We start from the raw sequence: 19,975 nt of genomic DNA on the forward strand, positions 1-19,975 counted from the left end.
TGTCGATTTTAACGCCCAGATTAGAGACCATGGCTTTTGCATACTGTTGCAGGAACCCAGGTCAATGGAGGGACATCGCCATTTGGTCCAAACACAATTACCTCCGTTTTACTCTCATTTATGTTTAAAGTTTCGCCATCCAGGCCTTTATGTCATTGAGACAGTCAACCAGGGCGTCAGAGAGCAGGTGCGTTTCTTTAGGGGTATGTATATTTGGGAGTCGTCCGCATAAAGGTGGTAGGAGACGCCATGTTTTCTAAAAATGAGCCCAAGGGGGAGAAGGTATAAGGAAAATAAAATGGGCCCTAAAATGGAACCTTGGGGAACTCCACAGGATAGGGGGGCAGAAGACGATGCGAAGTCACCAAGCCTAACAGAGAAAGATCGCTGGGACAGGTAGGACCTGAACCACTCTAAGGCAGTGCCCCTGATACCCACACAGTGCTCTAGGCGAGAGATAAGGATGGAATGGTCAATCGTATCGTGGTCTCTTTGCAGGTCGTGGTCTCATTGCAGGTCGTGGTCTCATTGCAGGTCGTGGTCTCGTTGCAGGTCGTGGTCTCCTTGCAGGTCGTGGTCTCCTTGCAGGTCGTGGTCTCATTGCAGGTCGTGGTCTCCTTGCAGGTCGTGGTCTCTTTGCAGGTCGTGGTCTCATTGCGGGTCGTGGTCTCCTTGCAGGTCGTGGTCTCATTGCAGGTCGTGGTCTCCTAGCAGGTCGTGGTCTCCTTGCAGGTCGTGGTCTCATTGCAGGTCGTGGTCTCCTTGCAGGTCGTGGTCTCATTGCAGGTCGTGGTCTCCTTGCAGGTCGTGGTCTCGTTGCAGGTCGTGGTCTCATTGCAGGTCGTGGTCTCGTTGCAGGTCGTGGTCTCTTTGCAGGTCGTGGTCTCATTGCAGGTCATGGTCTCCTTGCAGGTCGTGGTCTCATTGCAGGTCGTGGTCTCATTGCAGGTCGTGGTCTCCTTGCAGGTCGTGGTCTCATTGCAGGTCGTGGTCTCTTTGCAGGTCGTGGTCTCATTGCAGGTCGTGGTCTCCTTGCAGGTCGTGGTCTCATTGCAGGTCGTGGTCTCGTTGCAGGTAGTGGTCTCGTTGCAGGTCGTGGTCTCGTTGCAGGTCGTGGTCTCGTTGCAGGTCGTGGTCTCATTGCAGGTCGTGGTCTCCTTGCAGGTCGTGGTCTCTTTGCAGGTCGTGGTCTCATTGCAGGTCGTGGTCTCATTGCAGGTCGTGGTGTCCTTGCAGGTCGTGGTCTCTTTGCAGGTCGTGGTCTCATTGCAGGTCGTGGTCTCCTTGCAGGTCGTGGTCTCATTGCAGGTCGTGGTCTCCTTGCAGGTCGTGGTCTCGTTGCAGGTCGTGGTCTCGTTGCAGGTCGTGGTCTCCTTGCAGGTCGTGGTCTCCTTGCAGGTCGTGGTCTCATTGCAGGTCGTGGTCTCGTTGCAGGTCGTGGTCTCTTTGCAGGTCGTGGTCTCATTGCAGGTCGTGGTCTCCTTGCAGGTCGTGGTCTCATTGCAGGTCGTGGTCTCATTGCAGGTCGTGGTCTCCTTGCAGGTCGTGGTCTCATTGCAGGTCGTGGTCTCTTTGCAGGTCGTGGTCTCATTGCAGGTCGTGGTCTCGTTGCAGGTCGTGGTCTCGTTGCAGGTCGTGGTCTCCTTGCAGGTCGTGGTCTCCTTGCAGGTCGTGGTCTCATTGCAGGTCGTGGTCTCCTTGCAGGTCGTGGTCTCGTTGCAGGTCGTGGTCTCGTTGCAGGTCGTGGTCTCCTTGCAGGTCGTGGTCTCCTTGCAGGTCGTGGTCTCATTGCAGGTCGTGGTCTCGTTGCAGGTCGTGGTCTCTTTGCAGGTCGTGGTCTCATTGCAGGTCGTGGTCTCCTTGCAGGTCGTGGTCTCATTGCAGGTCGTGGTCTCATTGCAGGTCGTGGTCTCCTTGCAGGTCGTGGTCTCATTGCAGGTCGTGGTCTCTTTGCAGGTCGTGGTCTCATTGCAGGTCGTGGTCTCCTTGCAGGTCGTGGTCTCATTGCAGGTCGTGGTCTCGTTGCAGGTCGTGGTCTCGTTGCAGGTCGTGGTCTCGTTGCAGGTCGTGGTCTCATTGCAGGTCGTGGTCTCCTTGCAGGTCGTGGTCTCTTTGCAGGTCGTGGTCTCATTGCAGGTCGTGGTCTCATTGCAGGTCGTGGTGTCCTTGCAGGTTGTGGTCTCATTGCAGGTCGTGGTCTCCTTGCAGGTCGTGGTCTCATTGCAGGTCGTGGTCTCGTTGCAGGTCGTGGTCTCTTTGCAGGTCGTGGTCTCATTGCAGGTCGTGGTCTCCTTGCAGGTCGTGGTCTCCTTGCAGGTCGTGGTCTCATTGCAGGTCGTGGTCTCATTGCAGGTCGTGGTCTCCTTGCAGGTCGTGGTCTCGTTGCAGGTCGTGGTCTCCTTGCAGGTCGTGGTCTCCTTGCAGGTCGTGGTCTCCTTGCAGGTCGTGGTCTCATTGCAGGTCGTGGTCTCCTTGCAGGTCGTGGTCTCATTGCAGGTCGTGGTCTCCTTGCAGGTCGTGGTCTCATTGCAGGTCGTGGTCTCATTGCAGGTCGTGGTCTCCTTGCAGGTCGTGGTCTCCTGGCAGGTCGTGGTCTCATTGCAGGTCGTGGTCTCCTTGCAGGTCGTGGTCTCATTGCAGGTCGTGGTCTCATTGCAGGTCGTGGTCTCCTTGCAGGTCGTGGTCTCATTGCAGGTCGTGGTCTCCTTGCAGGTCGTGGTCTCCTTGCAGGTCGTGGTCTCATTGCAGGTCGTGGTCTCCTTGCAGGTCGTGGTCTCCTTGCAGGTCGTGGTCTCATTGCAGGTCGTGGTCTCATTGCAGGTCGTGGTCTCCTTGCAGGTCGTGGTCTCATTGCAGGTCGTGGTCTCATTGCAGGTCGTGGTCTCCTTGCAGGTCGTGGTCTCCTTGCAGGTCGTGGTCTCATTGCAGGTCGTGGTCTCATTGCAGGTCGTGGTCTCATTGCAGGTCATGGTCTCCTTGCAGGTCGTGGTCTCCTTGCAGGTCGTGGTCTCCTTGCAGGTCGTGGTCTCATTGCAGGTCGTGGTCTCATTGCAGGTCGTGGTCTCCTTGCAGGTCTCAGAGTTTATATGTTTCTGTTTAAATATTTTTGGGGTCGTTTAAAAAAAGCTCTTTACGTATTTTCTAAAGCTTTGATTTATAGTGAGATTATTATTATGAAATTATTCATGTTTATTGTTTATTTATTCGTTCGTACGCATGAAAGGTGAAGAGCACACACACACACGCACACACAGACGTTTGGTTTCCAGCCGTCAGAATGTTGCATCATCATGCAAACCATGCAACAAAAAAATAGAAAAATAATTGACCAATGGCGTCGCAGGCCTGCGTGTCTCATGCATCTCATGCGGTCGGCTTAGCAACGATGAAGCTTTGGTGCGTATTATAGGATGAATATGAATGTTCTTCATTATTCGGCCTGAAGAGGGCGCTGTTCAGAGTTTTAACCGCGGCTCTCCGTCCGGACGGCGGTCGGTCGGGGAGATCGGCCTCCGAAGGTCGGCGACCTCGTGGCATCTCGGCCCCCCCCGCATGGCGGGGCTTCGATCCGGTGAGCGTTCAGAGGCGGGGACCCGGCGGCGGGTGGACCCGAGGTTCAGTGTCGCACCGCTCAGGACGGCGTGTTCCACACGGCGTCACCAAACCCCTCCCCCGTGGAGGAGAGAGGCAGGGGCCCCCCGCTAGACGTGAAGGGGTCCGAGTCCGTGTCCGTCTCGCCCTCCGCCAGGTAGCTCGGGCGAGTTCTCGTCCACCCGGCGCCCGTCCCGGCCTCATCCCGCTCCCCGGAGACGCTGAACCCGCTCAGCGAGCGCTCCAGCTCCTCGTGGTTCACCGACAGCATGGAGAGCGGCGAGTCGGCACTCCGCCCCCCCGCGGTCCTGCCCGGCCTCGCCGACAAGTCCTGCAGGGAGCTGATGGGCAACACCGTGGGACGCTCGGCGTAGGTGGGGATGTCGGCCGCGGGGAGGCGTCGGTGCTGCGGAGGGACGTGGCTCCCGCCGGTGGACCCGGTGCCCTCGGCGCCTCCTCTTCCCGTTCCGCAGTACGGACCCAGTGTGCCGCCGGGCATCTGGCACGGCGTGAACGCCTCGGCGTAGTTGAAGAAGACCCGCCGGATCTCGCCGGTCCCCGCCGGGTCCTCGCAGGTCTCCAGAGTCATGTGGGCGGCGCCGGCAGAGTCCACTTGCAGGAGCTCACTGTGCTGGATGTGCATGTCCACCAAGAAGTCCAACTTCTTCTCCATGTCCTCCACCTGAGACGCAGCAGATGATTGACAGTTGCTAACGGAGAACATTTCCTACATGGCGCCCCAAAAAGGGATTTGAACCAACAGCACGTGGAACCCCATCTCGTTAAGATCCCGGTTGGGCCACGCTGATGCTCCTCCAGTTCTATAAGTGTGATGGAATCAAAGGTTCTCGTCCTCACCTGTCGCTCCACACGGACAAATCTTCCCATCATGCTCTGGTCGTCGGCGTCGGGCATGGAGGCCTTGGCGAGGTCGGACTCGTGCCTGGAACACAGGGACACTGAGTAGACTCTCCTCACAAATAAAGAGTCACTTCTCGTTTCAGTGTTTTGTAAAAGATGAATGGAAATGAACGCCGGCCTTTACACGGGACAGAACATGCTTCTGAGCGGCCGACATGAGGTGCTGGCGTGGCTGTACCTGGGCGACTGACTGGACGGGTAGCTGAAGGGCGTTTTGGGAGTTTTCTTTTGTTTGGGGGTAAGAGGGGGTCCAGGGGCCAAAATCATGTCGATCCTGAAAGGAGGAGAAACGGGATGAGCTGGAGGAAGAGGAGGAAGAGGAGGCAGAGGAGGCTGACCTGGTCTGGAGGTACTTGATCCGACACAGCATGTCTAGGTGTCCGGCGGAGTACTGCTCGATCACGTCTTTCACATCGTATGGCCTCAGAGTTTCCTTGAACCGCTTCTTGTTCAAGAGAAATTGCATAATCCTGTGAGACAAAGACGTGGGAATACATATTCAGACCTATTCAGTGCGACCAAAACTGGGCCCAGCTCAATGAGTCCCTCCCAGGACCCACACAGTCTTTCCCTAGGGGGGCACCAGCTCCCGTGGCTTTGTGAAACCTCTAAAGGGAAAGTAAGACCCTTACAGACTTGTAGCTGGGCTCAAAGACCAGCTCCATCAGACCCCGATCTCCCCCTGAGCTCATTGAGCTGCTTCCCACTCTCAGCGGACTTCAACACGACTCAGTGTTTGGCAGAAAGTCTCGGGTCCTGAACCTGAAACCCCCTCCAGGTCTGAGCGTTCCCATTCAGACCCATTCAGAACCAAAATTATGGCGTGGAAGGAAGCAGCACTTTCACAGGGTTGATCACTCATCTCGGGGATTGAATTCCGGCATCACGTCAACGGATGGAACCAGCATACCGTCAGCCAGGCTGGATCCGGTCTCCGGTTCTCTCTGCTCACCCTGCACCAAACACGCTCTGACGCGTGATTGGGCAACCGTTCCTCAAACATTGTTAATCCTGATCTGAACCATCATCTTTCACTGTTAAAATACCAATGACACCACAACAATACCTCTTCCTTTACACTACACCACCGTGAGATGTTTACGGCTCCCCACCTGACGGCCCTGATGACCAGCTTCAGCGTGGGGATCATCTCCTCCATGAGGATGTCCGGGGGGAAGCCCCGCTCCTCCAAGGCCGGTTCTGCCAGGCCGCCACCGTCTGCCGAGGAGAAAAAACCTTCGAGGCGCAAATTCATAGAAAGTTAACACGATGGTACGACAAACCAGACTGAAACCTCGTGCTATCTTGGATTGAGGCCTTCGCTCCCGTACCTTCAGAGCTCTGGCGCAGCGTGTAGGCCTTCATGCGGAAGGCGGTGCGGAAGCGTTCGCGGTTACTGAAGCCGGCTGGCTTGGGCTCCTTGGAGGGGCTTTCCTCGATGGAGTCGGCGTGACTCATCAGCCTCTTGGTCGTCCCGACCGATGGCCGCGTGGTGGGGAGGCGGACGCGCTCGAGTAGACTCAGCTTCTGGCTGAAACGGGACCAAAGGAAAAGGGGGGGGGGGGGGGGAGAGGTACAGTATGGAGGATGAGGACGTCCCGATATTGTACAGCGCTATACAACCGTCTCCCAACACGTGATCACAAGGGTGAGAACGATTGTTTAAAAATGTTGATGTCAAGAGCTAAAGAGGCATTCAGCTTTGGGGAGATGTTTCCTGAGCACACCTACTGGAGGGCCTTCCAGACATCGAAGGGCCTTCCAGACATCGGAGTTCCTTCTAGACATCGGAGGGCCTTCCAGACATCGGAGGGCCTTCTAGACATCGGAGGGCCTTCCAGACATCGGAGGGCCTTCCAGACATCGGAGTTCCGTCCAGACATCGGAGGGCCTTCCAGACATCGGAGGGTCTTCCAGACATCGGAGGGCCTTCCAGACATCGAAGTTCCTTCCAGACATCGGAGGGCCTTCCAGACATCGGAGTTCCTTCCAGACATCGGAGGGCCTTCTAGACATCGGAGGGCCTTCCAGACATCGGAGTTCCTTCCAGACATCGGAGGGCCTTCTAGACATCGGAGGGCCTTCCAGACATCGGAGGGCCTTCCAGACATCGGAGGGCCTTCCAGACATCGGAGTTCCTTCCAGACATCGGAGGGCCTTCCAGACATCGGAGGGCCTTCCAGACATCGGAGTTCCTTCCAGACATCGGAGGGCCATCCAGACATCGGAGTTCCTTCCAGACATCGGAGGGCCTTCCAGACATCGGAGGGCCTTCCAGACATCGGAGTTCCTTCCAGACATCGGAGGGCCTTCCAGACATCGGAGGGTCTTCCAGACATCGGAGGGCCTTCCAGACATCGGAGGGCCTTCCAGACATCGGAGTTCCTTCCAGACATCGGAGGGCCTTCCAGACATTGGAGGGCCTTCCAGACATTGGAGTTCCTTCCAGACATCGGAGGGCCTTCTAGACATCGGAGGGCCTTCCAGACATCGGAGTTCCTTCCAGACATCGGAGGGCCTTCTAGACATCGGAGGGCCTTCCAGACATCGGAGGACCTTCCAGACATCGGAGTTCCTTCCAGACATCGGAGGGCCTTCCAGACATCGGAGGGCCTTCCAGACATCGGAGTTCCTTCCAGACATCGGAGGGCCATCCAGACATCGGAGTTCCTTCCAGACATCGGAGGGCCTTCCAGACATCGGAGGGCCTTCCAGACATCGGAGTTCCTTCCAGACATCGGAGGGCCTTCCAGACATCGGAGGGCCTTCCAGACATCGGAGTTCCTTCCAGACATCGGAGGGCCATCCAGACATCGGAGTTCCTTCCAGACATCGGAGGGCCTTCCAGACATCGGAGGGCCTTCCAGACATCGGAGTTCCTTCCAGACATCGGAGGGCCTTCCAGACATCGGAGTTCCTTCCAGACATCGGAGTTCCTTCCAGACATCGGAGGGCCTTCCAGACATCGGAGTTCCTTCCAGACATCGGAGTTCCTTCCAGACATCGGAGGGCCTTCCAGACATCGGAGGGCCTTCCAGACATGAAGAAGAACCAAACAACACCGGCATCTTCTCAAGGAATCTCTCTTGAACCTCCATGTAATCTCTGCCGGTCTGCCGCCTCAAACGTGACCAATGCGGTTCTCCTGGCGCGTGGAGGCCTAGGAGAGCTTTGTTGTCCGGTAGCAAGGCAATATTTGGCGGCACAAAGACAAGAGCTCCCGTGGTAAAATAAGACTCCCGGGTGCCTCGGGGTAACCGGAGCCTCTGAAACAAGGAGCTCCCACAGCAGACGCACTAGATGAGGCTCTTTGTGGAGAGTTGCGGTGCTGAGGCTGCAGAATGGGAGAGAGGACCTCCTTCTGACTGCTTCCCCATCGAAAACCACCACCTCTGCAGATGAGGGGCCAACGAAGCTCCTCCTCTCCCACAGCCCCACGACACAAACGGACCATTTTAAACATGAACATCCCGATCGCCTCAAACTGTTTTGATAAAATAGTTTTGAGTTAATCTGGAAACATCCGGAGAACTCAAGACGATAGAAACCAACTTCCACTGATTCTGAACCACATAAAAAACATGTTTGTATGGGAAGGAGCTGCATATGTTATATCACTGAATTAGCAATAAAACAATCAGTTCAAGGACAGTTATGTTTAAATATCTGAATGCTAACGCTCCCGTTAGCTCACATTGACACAGGGTGAGCTTGTTTTGTTTGTTACGCTAATAGTGATGTGAGATATCAAAGGTAAAGAAGTAAAAGGCGTGTGTTGGGAGAATATGACCTTGAGTACATGACACTGGGATTCATAACAACGGGCAGAGGAATCCAGCTTCACGGATCGTTATTCAAACCGTTTCATATTCTCATTTATTGTCTGATTATGTTTACAACAGGTTGAGAAACGGTGACGACTGAACTCTTCTAGTTCTGCAGCGTAAAGATCCTCAGGAAGGGAGGGCCCACTCCACCAACTTTACACACACACTCCAAGGGTCTGAAACATTAACACAACGAGGACACACACCTACACACACACACACACACACACAGTGGACTCTCAGGTGGGATATCATGTTCTTTCAGTGCTGTGTTGAGGAGACCACACGACAGCTGGATCACTCAGATAAAAGCTCCAAGACCGTTCATTGCAGTGAAATACACACACACTCACACACACACACTCACACACACACTCACACACACACACACACACACACACACTCACACACACACACACACACACACACTCACACACACACACACACACACACACACTCACTCTCACACTCACACACACACACACACACACTCACTCACTCACACACACTCACACACTCACACACACACTCACACACACACACACACACACACACTCACACTCACACACACACACACACACACACACTCACACACACACACACACACACACACTCACACTCACACACACACACACACACACACACACACACACACACACTCACACACACACACACCACACACACACACACACACTCACACTCACACACACACACTCACACACACACACACACTCACACACACACACACACTCACACACACACACACACACACACACACACACACACACACACACACTCACACTCACACTCACACTCACTCACACACACTCACACACACACACTCACACTCTCACACTCACACTCACACACTCACACACACACACTCACACACACACACACTCACACACACTCTCACACTCACACTCACACTCACACTCACACACACACTCACACACACACACACACACACTCACACACACACACACACTCACACTCTAGTCGGAGCTGGCTGTGGTTGCTGGCAGTCGTCCACGTCTTCGCTCTGAGCAACAAGATAATGTCAGACGACTAATTTCCCTGTTAAATCTCTAAGTCTTGGCTCTCTCTCTCTCTCCTTTTTCTTTCCCTTACTTCCTTCCCTGACTTCTAGCTCTGTGTTCTCCGTCCATCGTCTCTGTGGTTCCTGCCTGTTCTACTGGATGTCTTGTCCAGACCACGGTGTCGTCCTCACACTCTCTTCACAGTCCACAACCTGACATTGAAGAAGACATGTTTCATTTGTCCTCCTTGAGCTGCTTCTATACAACCAGAGGAGTCGCCCCCTGGTGGTCAGGAGAGAGGATGCAGCTTTAACACATGAAGCATAGACTTCTATACAACCAGAGGAGTCGCCCCCTGGTGGTCAGGAGAGAGAATGCAGCTCTAACACATGAAGCAGAGACTTCTATACAACCAGATGAGTCGCCCCCTGGTGGTCAGGAGAGAGAATGCAGCTTTAACACATGAAGCATATACTTCTATACAACCAGAGGAGTCTCCCCCTGGTGGTCAGGAGAGAGAATGCAGCTTTAACACATGAAGCATAGACTTCTATACAACCAGAGGAGTCGCCCCCTGGTGGTCAGGAGAGAGAATGCAGCTTTAACACATGAAGCATAGACTTCTATACAACCAGAGGAGCACCCTGGTGGTCAGGAGAGAGAATGCAGCTTTAACACATGAAGCATAGACTTCTATACAACCAGTGCTTCCAGATGGTAGTAGACAACAGCTGATGCAGTGTTTTAACTCTTGGGTCCTGATCGATGCTTCAGGTTGTATTTAAAGAACAGCGTCCTCTAACTGTGAAATATGTCGTGTCGTTGCAACAAGGTCACCAGAAGCGACTGCGTATCGATTCCTGGAGCAGACCCGAGACATCGTTCCATCTCACGGAGATGAGACGCATTAAGTCCACGACTCAAACCTCCTCGGTCACATTTCCCATGACAGCTTTTGACTGCAGGGACTCGTTAATGTTCCCCCGCCGCTCGGCCACTAATTACTGCTTCTCACCCGCCTGAATGGAACAGAACTAATGTTCTCACTGATGGCTTTCTGAAGAACGAATCCCTCAGCCTCGGTGTCATCAGAGTTGACGTTCACATATTCACCAAATTACATCTGAGATCCATTTGATGAATTAAGACGAGAAGCTATTTAAAGTGGACGAGGGGACATTCTGGGTCTCGTTACGGGGTTCAGTTCTCATCTCAAAGTAAATGTGACGGAGTCTAGAGAGCTATTAATTATTCTACAATCAACAAAAACACCTTAAAAAAGAATACATACGGGTTAATGTGAGGTCAATTATCTTTAACACTCATAATTCAATAAACATCATTTAAGTGTTTCTCTTTCATGTGACGAAAGAGAAACAAAACCACAAATAAATACAAAAATAAATAAAATAACAACCAAGAGACACACAACAACTACAAAGAGACACACAACAACCTCAGAGACACAACACAACCACAAAGAGACACAAAACAACCTCAAAGAGACACACAACAACTACAAAGAGACACACAACAACCACAAAGAGACTCAAAACAACCTCAAAGAGACTCAAAACAACCACAAAGAGACACACAACAACTACAAAGAGACACACAACAACCACAAAGAGACTCAAAACAACCACAAAGAGGCTCAAAACAACCACAAAGAGACACAAAACAACCTCAAAGAGACACACAACAACCACAAAGAGACTCAAAACAACCTCAAAGAGACTCAAAACAACCACAAAGAGACACACAACAACCTCAAAGAGACACACAACAACCACAAAGAGACTCAAAACAACATCAAAGAGACTCAAAACAACCACAAAGAGACTCAAAACAACATCAAAGAGACTCAAAACAACCACAAAGAGACACACAACAACCACAAAGAGACTCAAAACAACCACAAAGAGACTCAAAACAACCTCAAAGAGACTCAAAACAACCTCAAAGAGACACACAACAACCACAAAGAGACTCAAAACAACCTCAAAGAGACACACAACAACGACAAAGAGACTCAAAACAACCTCAAAGAGACTCAAAACAAACACAAAGAATCTGAAAACAACCTCAAGGAGACTCAAAACAACCTCAAAGAGACACACAACAACCACAAAGAGACTCAGAACAACCTCAAAGAGACTCAAGACAACCACAAATAGACACACAACAACCACAAAGAGACTCAAAACAACCACAAAGAGACACAAAACAACCTCAAAGAGACACAACACAACCACAAAGAGACACAAAACAACCTCAAAGATACACAAAACAACCTCAAAGAGACACAAAACAACCTCAAAGAGACTCACCTGAAACAGGGGAGAGAGATGATGGTCTCATAAAATCTCCACGTGCCAATGAGGTCTTCCCTGATTGGATTGGTGGAGTAATATCGCCAGGCGGACTTGAGGGAAACAGGAAGTGATGTCACGGTTGAACAGCGGGGGCGGTTTGATTCCGTGGGCGGCGGCCGGTCTCACCTGGATGAGTCCGGCGGCGGGTTGCCTCCTCTTCTCAAAGTGCTTCTGCCGCTGCTGCTCCTGGACCTTCAGGGCCAGGCCGGACCCCAGGATGCCCTGCAGAGACACACAGAGACATGGGAGGAGTCCCAGAGGCTCCGCCCACAAATAAACACGACAACAAGCCGCTGCTGGACAAAAGACACATGACACCAACAGGAAGAGACTCAACATGTCCACAGAGAACAACAACAACAAACAAATACAGTGACCAGATGACCACAAAGAGACCAACACAACCAGAGAGATGCAAAGAGCAGCTGACTCAGAGACCACAAAGACACAAAGAGGCAAACAAGCACAGAGAGATTAAACAGCAACTACAAAGAGACACAAAACAACCACAAAGAGACACAAAAGAACCACAAAGAGACTCAACACAACCACAAGGAGACACAAAACAACCACAAAGAGACAAAAACCTACCACAAAGAGACACAAAACAACCACAAAGAGACACACAACAACCACAGAGACACAAAACAACCACAAAGAGACACACAACAACTACAAAGAGACACACAACAACCACAAAGAGACCCAAAACCACCACAAAGAGACACAAAACAACCACAAAGAGACACACAACAACCACAGAGACACAAAACCACCACAAAGAGACACAAAACAACCACAAAGAGACACACAACAACCACAAAGAGACACACAACAACTACAAAGAGATGCACAACAACTACAAAGAGACACAAAACTACCACAAAGAGACACAAAACAACCACAAAGAGACAGCAGAACGTGGTGCATGTGGCGGGGAGGTCTTCGTCATGTGAAGATGAAGAGTACCCACTGCAGGCAGAGCGAAGAAGGACACCCCGATCAGAGCGAAGGTGCCGGCCAGCAGCCGCCCGGCCCACGTCTTCGGGGTCTTGTCCCCGTAGCCGATGGTGGTCAGCGTGATCTGAAGAGAGAGAAGAGCGGACTGGAGGTCACAGGACCACACGGAGACCGCCTCCTCTCGGCACGACACACACCGTGACCCCCGTGACCCCCGTGACCTCCGTATGAATCGGCTGTGAGCCGGCTCAGGGTTTCAAAGGGTTTACGACGCCATCTAGCTGAAGATGATCGAGTATCTTGCTCAAGGGCACCTCAGCTGTCGTGGAACTTGGACTCCGACACTCCTCTTAAAGAGACAGGCGCTCTCTCTATAAGAGGGGGGTCTTAAAGAGACAGACACCTAAAGGGGGTCTGACTGGCTTGTGAGAAGATTCATGACATGTCCCCTTTGAGGATTGCAATTTAAGGAATGTTGCCGGTTAGGACTTCATTAAATTAATTATATATATATATATATATGTATATAAATACATATATATATATATATGTATCTGAGTCTGACGGAACGTACCAGCCCCCACCACAGAGCGTCGGCGTAGGTGTCGAAGTCCTGCGGTGGCGTCTGGCTGGAGGGGTGGTGGTGGCCGGACACGTCCACGGAGACGTCGTCCTTCTCCACCAGGTAGACCAGGAAAGACGCCAGGATCAGAGACAGGAAGCCGATGTACCAAGCGGTGATCAGCTCCTGGGGACCACAGACATGGATTACCCCCACACAGGGGTCAGAGGTCGCGTTGGACGTTAACCTGACACCTTCACCTTTCACTGACAGATGGCATTTAACTTTAGGGGATTCAACAGAGGTCAGGTCCTACTCTACTGTGGGCATAGCTGGAGGACCCCGGGGGGATCCAACAGGTCCTACCTCCAACAGGTCCTACCTCCAACAGGTCCTACCTCCAACAAGTCCTACCTCCAACAGGTCCTACCTCCAACAAGTCCTACCTCCAACAGGTCCTACCTCCAACAAGTCCTACCTCCAACAAGTCCTACCTCCAACAGGTCCTACCTCCAACAAGTCCTACCTCCAACAAGTCCTACCTCCAACAGGTCCTACCTCCAACAAGTCCTACCTCCAACAAGTCCTACCTCCAACAGGTCCTACCTCCAACAGGTCCTACCTCCAATAGGTCCTACCTCCAACAGGTCCTACCACCAACAAGTCCTACCTCCAACAGGTCCTACCTCCAACAAGTCCTACCTCCAACAAGTCCTACCTCCAACAGGTCCTACCTCCAACAGGTCCTACCTCCAACAAGTCCTACCTCCAACAAGTCCTACCTCCAACAGGTCCTACCTCCAACAGGTCCTACCTCCAACAAGTCCTACCTCCAACAGGTCCTACCTCCAACAGGTCCTACCTCCAACAGGTCCTACCACCAACAAGTCCTACCTCCAACAGGTCCTACCTCCAACAAGTCCTACCTCCAACAGGTCCTACCTCCAACAGGTCCTACCTCCAACAGGTCCTACCTCCAACAGGTCCTACCTCCAACAGGTCCTACCTCCAACAGGTCCTACCTCCAACAAATCCTACCTCCAACAAGTCCTACCTCCAACAGGTCCTACCTCCAACAAGTCCTACCTCCAACAGGTCCTACCTCCAACAAGTCCTACCTCCAACAGGTCCTACCTCCAACAGGTCCTACCTTGCTGTGGGCGTAGATGGCGGACCCCAGCAGCTTCCAGGTGCCCCCCCTCCGGTCCATGCGCAGCATGCGCAGGATCTGCAGGAAGCGCAGGCTGCGCAGCGAGGTGGCCACCACGTTGCCCTGGTTCCTCACCGCCACCACGGGCACCGAGGCGATCAGCACGAAGATGTCTGACCGACACACACCGTGGGTTTGGTTCATATTCATGTGTCACAACAACACGACTGAGGCTCACGTCAAACCCACCACAGGACCTTCTCGTGACCTTCAGGCTCAATTATTTAACTTATTCAACTTGTTCAGTCCCACATGTGTAACATCAATCACTGTTTCATAAAGTCTTTATTGAACTCTGTTACCAACTTATTCATTTCACTTTTTGTGTCTTTATTTCATTTTCGTGCATTTTTAGTTCTTCCTGGTAATTTTGCCCAGATAGTAATTTTTTGGGATGAGTTCATGCACCTTGGGGAAAATGACAACTTCTAGAGGCTTTTTGTAACAATCGACAATAAGAATTTCAATAACACGCAGATCATATATTATATATTATATAAATATTAGTATATATATTATACATATTATATGATATACATATTATTTACATATTATTTACATATTATATTATATACATATTATTTAGATATTATATATATATATATATACTACCGTTCAAAAGTTTGGGGTCACTTAGAAATGTCTTTATTTTTCAAAGAAAAGCACAGTTTTTTCAATAAAGATAACATTTATCAAAAATACCCAGTATACATTGTTAATGTGGTAAATGACTATTCTAGGTGGAAACGTCTGGTTTCTAATGAAATATCTCCAGAGGTGTATAGAGGCCCATTTCCAGCAACTATCACTCCAGTGTTCTAATGGTACATTGTGTTATCGCCTTAGAAGACTAATGGATGATTAGAAAACCCTTGTGCAATTATGCTAGCACAGCTGAAAACAGTTATGCTGGTGATAAGCTATAACTGGCCTTCCTTTGAGCTTGAAGTTTGTAGAACAAAATTAATACTTCAAATATTAATCATTATTTCTAACCTTGTCAATGTCTTGACTATATGTTCTTTGAAATGTTCAATTCATTTGATAAATAAAAGTGTGAGTTTTCATGAAAGACACGAAATTGTCTGGGTGACTCCAAACTTTTGAACGGTAGTGTATATATATTATGTATAATATATAGGGCTGTCAGCGTTAACGCGTTAATCTATGCGATTAATTTGGCCGCGTTAACGCACTAAAATATTTTAACGCAATTAACGCAAATGTTTTTTTTTGTTTTTTGTTTTTTTTAAACCGCGGCAGTACGGTTTGACACTGTTTCCGTTTTTAAAACAATCATTTCTCCGCGAAAATAAGGAGCATAAATCAGTTTAACTCGTGGATGAATCAGTCGGGTTTCCTCCTGCTCCTCCTTCCTCCCGTCTCCCCCTCTGATACACAGAGGAACGGAGGGGCGACGTGTCGGGGGACGCGGCGCGGAAAGAACTCGTCACACGAAACCTTCAACGTGATTGGTCAATCCGTTTGTCTGTCAACATTTCGGGGTAAAAAACCCCAATGAACACTCAGTAAATCACAAAGGACCTCCCACCTCACAGGTCAGGCTCATTTAGCAGCCTGTCAGTCAGAGAACCAGAGGACACGGCGCGAGGACAATGAGGCTCATTTCAGAGCTGAGATTGTTCTGGAATGTTTGATGTATAACACGTGGGGGTGTGTCACATGCAAAAGACTTTAAACGGTGAATTTAATTTATTTTGTAAAATGTATAAAATGCCCCCAGCCTCCAGAGGGTTAACGTGACATATGTGAATGTCTGTCAGTTCCCAAGGCCACTGGTTCTGCTGCTGTTCAATGTTAAAGATGACAGGACCAATGGGGTCTCAATATACTTCTTTTTTTTTACTAATCTGATGTTTCACTGAAGAAACAATTTATCATCCACAATATTAAATACCTCGCTGGCACTGTATATGTAGGAGCCTCTTTGAAAACAGCTCTGTGTGAAGTTTTGTCTTTAAAAAGAAGGAAAACACTTTTAACCCTTGTGTTGCCTTCGGGTCATTTTGACCCGATTAAATATGTAACCCTCCCCCCGCCTTTGGGTCATTTTGACCCAAATCAATATTACACCCCCCCCCCCCGCCTTTGGGTCATTTTGACCCGATTCAATGTTTCACCCTCCTGTTACCTTTATATTTACTAACATATTTTACCTTTTGGGTTCAATTTGACGCCAGCAATTAAAACCTCCAGAAAATTATTAGAATTAATATTGTTTTCCAAGTTTAAGTGTGAGGCACTTTATGTTTGTTTGTTGACTACCGAAAGAACACCGACATTAAACATTGAATGGGGTCAAATTAACCCGAAGGCGGCAGGAGGGTGTAATATTGATTCGGGTCAAAATGACCCGAAGGCAACACAAGGGCTAAGCGCGATTAATCGCGATTAATCTCGATTAATTAATCGCAATTTCAAAATGTGCGATTAATTAGTTAATTGTTTTTAATCGATTGACAGCCCTAATAATATATAATTAATATTATTTATTATATATTATATATAATATACATATTATATTTCCTTTATATTATACATATATTATATATATTTTATATATACATTATATTAGATATATTATACATAATGTATTATATATGTATACATTATATATCATATATATGTAATATATATATAACATTATATATAATATAATAAAAAACATATATATATTGTATGCAAATATATAATATATATAATGTATGAAAATGTATATAGATATATATAGCGGTATTTTTAGGATGTTCAGCTGTTTACCCAGAATGCACAGGGGCTTGCGAGCGAACTTCAGCCTCCCCCTCCATCCCTTGTAGCGACAGCAGCATCCGGCCGCCCAGACCCTCAGGATGAACTCAGCTCCAAAGATGAAGATGGCGAAGGTTTCCTGGACGAGGAAAACACGTCAACGATGACATCACCCAGAGTGACGTTTTATAATTTATATCAATATTATATCATATATATATATAATCAATATATATATTATATATTTTATCTATTATATCTATTATATATACAGGACTGTCTCAGAAAATTAGAATATTGTGATGAAGTTCTTTATTTTCTGTAATGCAATTTAAAAAACAAAAATGTCATGCATTCTGGATTCATTACAAATCAACTGAAATATTGCAAGCCTTTTATTCTTTTAATATTGCTGATTATGGCTTACATCTTAAGAAAACTCAAATATCCTATCTCTAAATATTAGAATATCATGAAAAAGTATACTAGTAGGGTATTAAACAAATCACTTGAATTGTCTAATTAACTCGAAACACCTGCAAGGGTTTCCTGAGCCTTGACAAACACTCAGCTGTTATAAATCTTTTTTTTTACTTGGTCTGAGGAAATATTAAAATTTTATGAGATAGGATTTTAGAGTTTTCTTAAGCTGTAAGCCATAATCAGCAATATTATAAGAATAAAAGGCTTGCAATATTTCAGTTGATTTGTAATGAATCCAGAATGCATGACATTTTTGTTTTTTAATTGCATTACAGAAAATAAAGAACTTTATCACAATATTCTAATTTTCTGAGACAGTCCTGTATATAGATATTATATATATATATATATATTATATATGTTATATATTATATATATCAATATAATATATATAATATATATATATTATATATTGTATCTATTATATATTATATATATGTTATATATATAATATATATATATATATATTATATATTATATTTATATATATTATATATTATATTATATTATATGAATATTATATAATATATATATAGATTATATATATTTATATATATGATATAATATATATAAAATATTGTGTTTTATATATTATATAATATACATATACAGTATAGTTACATCCCAGTCCTCCCAGTTACATCCCAGTCCTCCCAGTTCCCCCAGTCCTACCAGTATGACCAGCCAGTGAGCAGAGGCGTTCTCGTGTTCCTTGAATGTCGTCAGAATGGCCAGAATCAAACATGCCAGAACGATCAGAAACCTGCAGACAGGAAGCAAAGAGACATGAAGAACATGAGCATACACACATGTGTGTGTGTGTGTGTGTGTGGAGGGGGGGGTCTGGAGAATGCCACTAGGGGGCGCTACGTCTCAGCTGTTCACTTCAAAGATACTGAAACGCTCCTCTCTCTTCTATGTTGTAAGAAGCGAGATGAAAGCTGAGATGACTGAAAGAATCACGGAGTGTTAAACGTCATGTGACGTTTAACGTGAGGTCGTATGACATCACGTGAGGTCGTACGACATACAGTGACCCGGGTCTCCTGTCAGAGGAAGTCATGAAACTCTTCATCACGAGACACAATGGAACATTCTGAGAGAAGAGTGCAGCCCAACATGTCTTATACATCTGTGTGTGGTTGTTCTGTGTGTCTTTGTGGTTGTTTTGTCTCTTTGTGGTTGTTCTGTGTGTCTTTGTGGTTGATTTGTCTCTTTGTGGTTTTTCTGTGTGTCTTTGTGGTTGATTTGTCTCTTTCTGGTTGTTTTGTCTCTTTGTGGTTGATTTGTCTCTTTGTGGTTGTTCTGTGTGTCTTTGTGGTTGATTTGTCTCTTTGTGGTTGTTCTTTGTGTCTTTGTGGTTGTTTTGTCTCTTTGTGGTTGATTTGTCTCTTTGTGGTTGTTCTGTGTGTCTTTGTGGTTGATTTGTCTCTTTGTGGTTGTTCTTTGTGTCTTTGTGGTTGTTTTGTGTCTCTCTGTGGTTGTGTTGTGTCTCTTTGTGGTTGATTTGTGTCTCTTTGTGGTTGATTTGTGTCTCTTTGTGGTTGTTTTTTGTGTCTTTGTGGTTGTTCTTTGTGTCTTTGTGGTTGGTTTGTGTCTCTTTGTGGTTGTGTTGTGTGTCTTTGTGGTTGTTCTTTGTGGTTGATTTGTGTCTCTTTGTGGTTGTGTTGTTTCTCTTTGTGGTTGTTTTGTGTCTCTTTGTGGTTGTTTTTTTGTCTTTGTGGTTGTTCTTTGTGTCTTTGTGGTTGGTTTGTGTCTCTTTGTGGTTGTGTTGTGTCTCTTTGTGGTTGTTCTTTATGTCTTTGTAGTTGGTTTGTGTCTCTTTGTGGTTGTTTTGTGTCTCTTTTTGGTTGATTTGTGTCTCTTTGTGGTTGTTCTTTATGTCTTTGTGGTTGTTTTGTGTGTCTTTGTGTTTGTCTTTTGTCTCTTTGTGGTTGTTCTGCATGTCTTTGTGGTTGTTTTGTGTGTCTTTGTGTTTGTCTTTTGTCTCTTTGTGGTTGTTCTGTGTCTTTTTGTGTCTCTTTGCGGTTGATTTGTGTCTCTTTGTGGTTGTATTGTCTCTTTGTGGTTGTTCTGTGTCTTTTTTTATCTCTTTGTCGTTGTTTTGTGTCTCTTTGTGGTTGTTTTGTCTCTTTGTGGTTGATTTGTGTCTCTTTGTGGTTGTTCTTTGTGTCTTTGTGGTTGTTCTTTGTGTCTCTTTGTGGTTGTTTTGTGTCTCTTTGTGGTTGATGTGTGTC

The 19,975-nt window shown here is 47.9% G+C and overlaps 1 protein-coding gene across 1 annotated transcript in view; it reads right to left on the reverse strand.

The window, feature by feature from the left end:
• Positions 1-3,171: 3,171 nt before the first annotated feature.
• kcnq3 (potassium voltage-gated channel, KQT-like subfamily, member 3) overlaps positions 3,172-19,975 on the reverse strand; it is a 35,878-nt gene continuing 19,074 nt past the window's right edge. Inside the window, exons 3-15 of the mRNA XM_056410516.1 lie at positions 18,411-18,501; positions 17,268-17,394; positions 14,427-14,599; positions 13,289-13,462; positions 12,728-12,838; positions 11,881-11,976; positions 11,710-11,804; positions 5,844-6,043; positions 5,625-5,748; positions 4,851-4,982; positions 4,691-4,786; positions 4,450-4,534; positions 3,172-4,273 (exon numbers count right to left, since the gene is read on the reverse strand). Of these exons, the coding sequence (XP_056266491.1) occupies positions 3,632-4,273; positions 4,450-4,534; positions 4,691-4,786; positions 4,851-4,982; positions 5,625-5,748; positions 5,844-6,043; positions 11,710-11,804; positions 11,881-11,976; positions 12,728-12,838; positions 13,289-13,462; positions 14,427-14,599; positions 17,268-17,394; positions 18,411-18,501 (2,146 nt within the window). The 3' untranslated portion in view covers positions 3,172-3,631. The remainder of the gene's footprint in view (positions 4,274-4,449; positions 4,535-4,690; positions 4,787-4,850; positions 4,983-5,624; positions 5,749-5,843; positions 6,044-11,709; positions 11,805-11,880; positions 11,977-12,727; positions 12,839-13,288; positions 13,463-14,426; positions 14,600-17,267; positions 17,395-18,410; positions 18,502-19,975) is intronic.

This window comes from Pseudoliparis swirei, unplaced genomic scaffold, assembly GCF_029220125.1.
Source record: "Pseudoliparis swirei isolate HS2019 ecotype Mariana Trench unplaced genomic scaffold, NWPU_hadal_v1 hadal_25, whole genome shotgun sequence".
Classification (NCBI taxonomy): Eukaryota; Metazoa; Chordata; class Actinopteri; order Perciformes; family Liparidae; genus Pseudoliparis; species Pseudoliparis swirei.